The sequence below is a fragment of the Brachyhypopomus gauderio genome, chromosome 7 (genome assembly GCF_052324685.1).
Source record: "Brachyhypopomus gauderio isolate BG-103 chromosome 7, BGAUD_0.2, whole genome shotgun sequence".
Classification (NCBI taxonomy): Eukaryota; Metazoa; Chordata; class Actinopteri; order Gymnotiformes; family Hypopomidae; genus Brachyhypopomus; species Brachyhypopomus gauderio.
Window position 1 is genome coordinate 6,339,564 of NC_135217.1, and position 5,918 is coordinate 6,345,481.

The 5,918-nt window shown below is 41.1% G+C and overlaps 1 protein-coding gene across 1 annotated transcript; it reads left to right on the forward strand.

Moving 5' to 3' along the window:
• Positions 1 to 457: 457 nt before the first annotated feature.
• On the forward strand, positions 458 to 5,655 carry LOC143518180 (uncharacterized). Its single transcript, XM_077010650.1, has 5 exons — positions 458 to 980; positions 1,392 to 1,772; positions 2,573 to 2,704; positions 2,935 to 2,978; positions 5,261 to 5,655. Exons 1-5 carry the CDS (start codon positions 944 to 946, stop codon positions 5,387 to 5,389), a joined length of 723 nt encoding a protein of 240 aa, XP_076866765.1. The 5' UTR covers positions 458 to 943; the 3' UTR covers positions 5,390 to 5,655.
• Positions 5,656 to 5,918: the final 263 nt, after the last annotated feature.

Below are 5,918 nucleotides of genomic sequence, written 5' to 3' on the forward strand. Positions count from 1 at the left end.
GACAAAACGCGTTATACAGGAACAGAGTATCCACAGGCCGCTCTACAGGGGATTCTCTAAAATGGATCAAAGGCCTGGTACGTTTGTGGTACTCATGATGGCAAGAACAGAATTATTCTTCAGCAATGAATCTCATAATAAATGTGTATGCATTCATGTAAGAATTAAGATAATAGCAGTATGTCATGATTTCATGACCTTATTTCATGATTATTAGTGATGACCTGCCCTCATCACCATATGTAACACCTACCCAAGTCAACTGAACTGGAATTTGAAAAGCATTAAAGCCAAATTATAGCATGTACTTTATATTTCTCTGTTTATGTTGTGTGTAAACAAGTCTGAGTGGATTAAAGTATTGTTAGACATCCTTTTTTATGTGTAAATAATAGACATCCTTTATATCTGATTTATTTGATATGACACTTTAGCAGTAGTTTTGGAGCCGCATGGGAGATGTTTACTGTTAAAATAAGAAAACAAAGATTGAAAATACAACATTTCCATATTTATCAATTAAGTGCAAATTAAAGTGCACTTCATGGATGAACACTAGAAAAAACTCCAAATTTAATTATTAGTATTATTTGAATGTAGAGAATAAGAAGAATGTGAGACATTATAAATTATGTAGTTGATTTAGGGCATATAAGGAAATTCAATTCAATGTTTGTGTTTAAGAGGAGACAAAATCTTTATCGCAGAAGTTACAAAACAAGTCCAGCTGACAAATGAATTGTGCAAACTGGAAAAATGGGTAAAAATGACTGTGGCATGAACAACAACGTATGTTCCAGGTGAGAGACCAGGACGAAACCGAACAGAGGATGTCTGGCTCTGCTGAGGTGTGCTTTAGAAGTTACTGTCTCGTTTTTGCTGACACCTTTGCGTGCAGAAGGCAGTCTCATTGCTCGGGTCTTCATGTGTGCACCGCTCAGACATGTCTGCTCGTTATTTCCATGTCCTGGCACTCTGCTGTGAGTACCTGTTCTATTATTACGCTTTTACGTATATTATTTTGGTGTATTGTGGTTGTGTGTTGTGGGATTTAGCATATAAACATTTATTGTAGTGTGAAATCCAGTGCAGGAAAAAATGTTTTAACTAGCAAAGTAAACATCTGTGCAGCTTTCAGTTCTTAAGTCGACAGAATTACAGGTAGTTAAGAAACTGACCAATAATGTCTAATTTTATTTTCAATTATAAAATAAAGAATCCAAACGCTGTAGTCCAAACAGATCTGTGAGGCACACGCTTGCCTCGTGTCTGTTTTATTGTAACATCATCCCTGTTCCTGCTGTATCAAGGCCTTTAATCCCCCACTGCTGGCCAGCCAGTCAACACAGTCTCCCAGTAACCCCCGTTTGTGCGGTTCTCTCTCGTCTCAGTGGTGTGCGGTTCAGGTGAACAGCCGCCCTGCGTGCGGGACTTGGTGGTTCGGCCCGGGGCGGCGGTGACGTTGGAGTGCACCTGCAGGATGGAGCAAGGCTGGGACGTGCACTGGCTGAGGAGCTGCTCCCCTCTGGTCCAGGCCATGGTCATCTCCACCATCAGGTCCATCATTAAACCCACTCCTCGTTTCTCTCTGAGCTGGAACGCCAGAACTGGATCTGTCGACCTGAGTATCGAGAACATCACCGAGCAGGACCTGGGAGTGTATTACTGCGCTCAGGTCGAGCGCAAAATGCGCAACGGCTCCAGTGGTCGACTGCAGGAGAGTGATGTGTACCACGTTTGCACCAACACCTCCACGCAGCTGTTGTATGAAGGTAACGCTACATCTCTGGCCTGTCTCTAAGGTGTGAAGTTTGAGGCTGTATTTAAGACTCTTTTGTAACAGTTAACTGCTGACTCTTTTCCTGATTAGGCTTCCCCATGGTCAGATTTGCAGATGTGTTGGTTAATGTGCCGATTAATGCATTTATGAAGTTTGACCTAAAAACTCTGAAACTCCAGGCTTATTATTAAGTTATTAGTCTTAAGGCATATTATTTAGTAACTTATGAATTATTCAGTAACTACACTGAAATGAATCTGAAGGGGGGGGGGGGGGGGGGGGGCAGGAAGAGGTTAAAGGCACCAGTGTTTCACACACACAGGATCTTGAACTGCAGATGCTGCCGAATCACTGCTCATGCCTAAAATGGCTGGTACTGATACCATCGTGCATACGAGTACATTGATTCGACTATAATCTGGGTCATGTTGCTATTTCACATCTCCTATTGGTTTTCACAGGAAATAGCAAACCATTTAGAGACCTAAAAAAAGAAATGGAAAATCTGATGTGGACGTATTGCATGCAGGACAATATTATCTCATCATCAACCTACATTGTTCTCTGTGGGCATCACAATAACGACTTCTTCACGACGACTTCCACACTCTCCTTTGCAACATTTAAATTATGCTTAGGTTATTATGCAGAGGAAATTCATTAACCATGCATTTCTGCACATACTTTGCCAACTAGACCGTGTATGTCAACACAATCAGAAATCACAGTCACTGAATAATGCTTGGTTTAGAGAAAACAATTTTAAATTGCTTGAATCCTTCTCGTCCCCAGCGGATCCTACAGTGCCCCCTACGTGTGTGGAGTGTGACTGCATGCCCCAGTGGGTCCTGGTCCTGTGTTCTGTGGGCAGTGCCCTCATGACCCTGCTGGTTTCACTGTGTATCTTCTGCTGCTGCAAAACAGGTGAACGAACCCCAAGATCAGAGACAACGAGTTGGCATATGCTGGGAGGGCAAAGATCACGAGAACGTGCCAACATGGTTAAAGCAAACGCTTTCACACCAAATATAATCTGTGTTGCATTCGCATTAGTGCTACACTGTGAGAGCCAGGCCACTCCAAGCGGTCTTCAGATTCGTTCAACTGATAAATCCTGTAATTTGTATTTTAACAGATTATTATGTGCTCCACAGGATTAAGAAAGACTGATGAAAGAAGAGATTGTGCTGGAGAGGAGGTACGTTCCCAAATGTAATTATTCAGCACTTAAGACGACCTGCGTTATTATCATAGCTCTTAGTTGTTGCATTAACAAGGTCAGTTCTTGCTGCTACATGCTAGCATTGCCATTATAATTGAGAAAGCACTTTCTGGACAAAGATGCCACTGAATATATAAAATTAACTAAACTAAAAACAAAAATTTACTTATTCTTGTTTTTTTTTTTTGGACACTGGACAGATTAGTTTTCACCCCATTGAGCAAATCTGACCCAGTTTGTAGACTTTGACAAGATGTCTGTTGTCTTGGACATCACATTTAAAATCTGAATTTTAACAGCAGTTAAAGGAAGTTAATAAAATGTAGCAGTGTTGAACAACACACAAATAGTTAACATAATGAAAAAGAGATTGTTTTCATCATAGTGAAAAAACATTTTAATTGCTTCTATTCAGAACTGGTCTATGACGCAAACATTTGAGATATTTTTCACAAAAAAACCTTTAAATGTAGAAAATACCACCAAAAGGCTCAATAACACAAACCTTACACATTAACCTTAGCTCAAATTAGAATGTGTACATGCAAATTACTTTAACCAAATTCATGTGTTCACACTACAGCCCTAACATATTGCTTAGATTCAGTCTTTTGCCTTGTTCGTTCACATTCAGGTTTGTAAGTGACCTATATAACATAAACCTGAACAGGCCTCTGCCCCCAAAGACCCGCATGCATGCATGTCCAACATCACCAACATGTGCAGGACCCAAATACATGCATAGACAACAAAATAACATAAAAAAGATCTTATGATCATGGAACAGTCCATTAGAAGAATAACAATCCAGGTGTGCAACGGCGGCGCGGTTCAGCCCACAGCGTAACTGCTGGGAAGGCGGGCGGTTTGATCGCCGATGAGAATGAGGTCATGGAGCCCAATGAGGTCGGAGCTGCTGCTGTTTTTAGTAGCGGAGAGAGACGTGGGTGTGCGGAGAGGACCGCACGCACACACACACACACACAAACAAACAAGCGCACACGCACACACACACACAAACAAACAAGCACACAGCCGCTAGGTCAGTGCCAACAGAAGTCTTTATGAGAACTGAAATGACAACATCTGGACATCCACGTACAGGGATCCATTTTTAATATAATGTTAGTGTGCTGAAATTGTTTTTTATTCATTTTTGGAATGTATTTTTGAGGGACTACACAGCTGGGTCATACTGTGTAATATTCGGCACTGATAAGGTTATTCTGAGAACAGGCTGAGGTAACTATCTATACGCAGACTCTCTCTTAGTTATTTCATTTCATTTCATTTATTATTAATGACCACACAACAATTTGGTGGAATTTACTTTCGGTACAGCATAACATACTCATACATCTCTGTGTAAAAAATAAATAAATAAAATAAAAAACCATAAATACAAATACAATAGACAGACAATTCTTTCAGGTCGTACATTGATTTAGTGACCGTACAGCAGTTGGAAAGAAACAGTTTTTGAGTCTGACTGATTTTGTTGGTAGAGACCTGTAGCGTCTTCCAGAAGGCATGCGTGTAAACAAGTGATATGCAGGGTGAGAGGGGTCTAAAGTGATCTTTTTTGCTCGTTGTATGATGCGTTTTTGATACAGTGTGTCTATGGATGGGAGGGTGTGGCCTGTGATTTTGGATGATTTATCTATTATAGATTGTAGTTTTTTCCGTGAATGGTTATCCAGATTTCCGTACCAGACTATTATAGATGAGGTAAGTATGCTTTGAATGATTCCTGTGTAAAACTGAAAGAGGATGTTCGGCCTGATTCTAAATTTTTTCAGTTGTCTGAGGAAAAATAGTCTTTTATTGGCTTTTTTGTATATTTGGTATATTTATAAGTGGATCTGTGTTAGCTTAGCAACTCCCCTGATTCAAAATAGCAGTCTGGCAACTTCCTTTCCTCGGACAATGCCATATTATATATAATCAATGATTACTATAGCACCGGTGAAATTATTTGTGAGTATTTATGCAGTTGCAAAAACCACTGTAGCTGATGCGTGAGTTTGTGGTCGTCTGTTCCGCTGTTGTTGAGGAGCTAGGCACCATGACCTGCAACGATCTTACCCATCGCTACGCCGAAGGGGGCGGGGCTTCAGCAGGGTCCACAAACGTCATGCAAAAAGGCGCTCAGTGGGACAGGCCGAGCAGGCGAGACGAGTGCGATCGCCACGCTGAGCCCCATCACGCCGTCCCGCTGACTTCCTGACCGTCTTTTCACAACTGAATCTCCATTGCAGACCAATGACATGGACGTGAACTACGCTTCACTGAACATGCCCAAGTGTTCAGGCCAGCGGACCAAGAGAAAGATGTCCCAGTGTGCCGAATTCAGCACGTACAGTGAGCTCTATCAGGAGCACAGGTAGACGTTCACATTCAGCGTGCGGTGTGGCTTCTGTATGAATAAGCACAGCTTGTAATACATCTGGGTGAACTGAATGATGTGAATAAAAGCTTTAAAGACAGAGATTTTGGCACTTTGTGATTTAGTGATGAGCTTGGGGGAGGGTTCTTTGCTACTAACCAATTCCTAGTTTAAACTGAAACCAATTTCCCTTTAATGAGCTGTAGTCCTTTTTTTTGACATCCTGTTTTTTGTTTATTTGTTAATGTCTTTGTGTACAGAACTTAATCAGAAATAATCATAAATGATCAGAAATGTATTATTGGTGCTAAATAAACACAATTAATAAAACGACTATTATTGGTCAAGTCGCCTGTATCCACGTTTGCATCCTGCAGGAGTATTAGATGAAGATGTAAACTTTACTGACTGACAGCATGTCTACCTGCTCCCGAGATTCTTATCATGTGCACTAGGGCAGTGGAGAACACAAATCTACAGAGATCCAGTTCTATACTAACCTGGCCCACATCATCAGGGCTTTCAGGAGC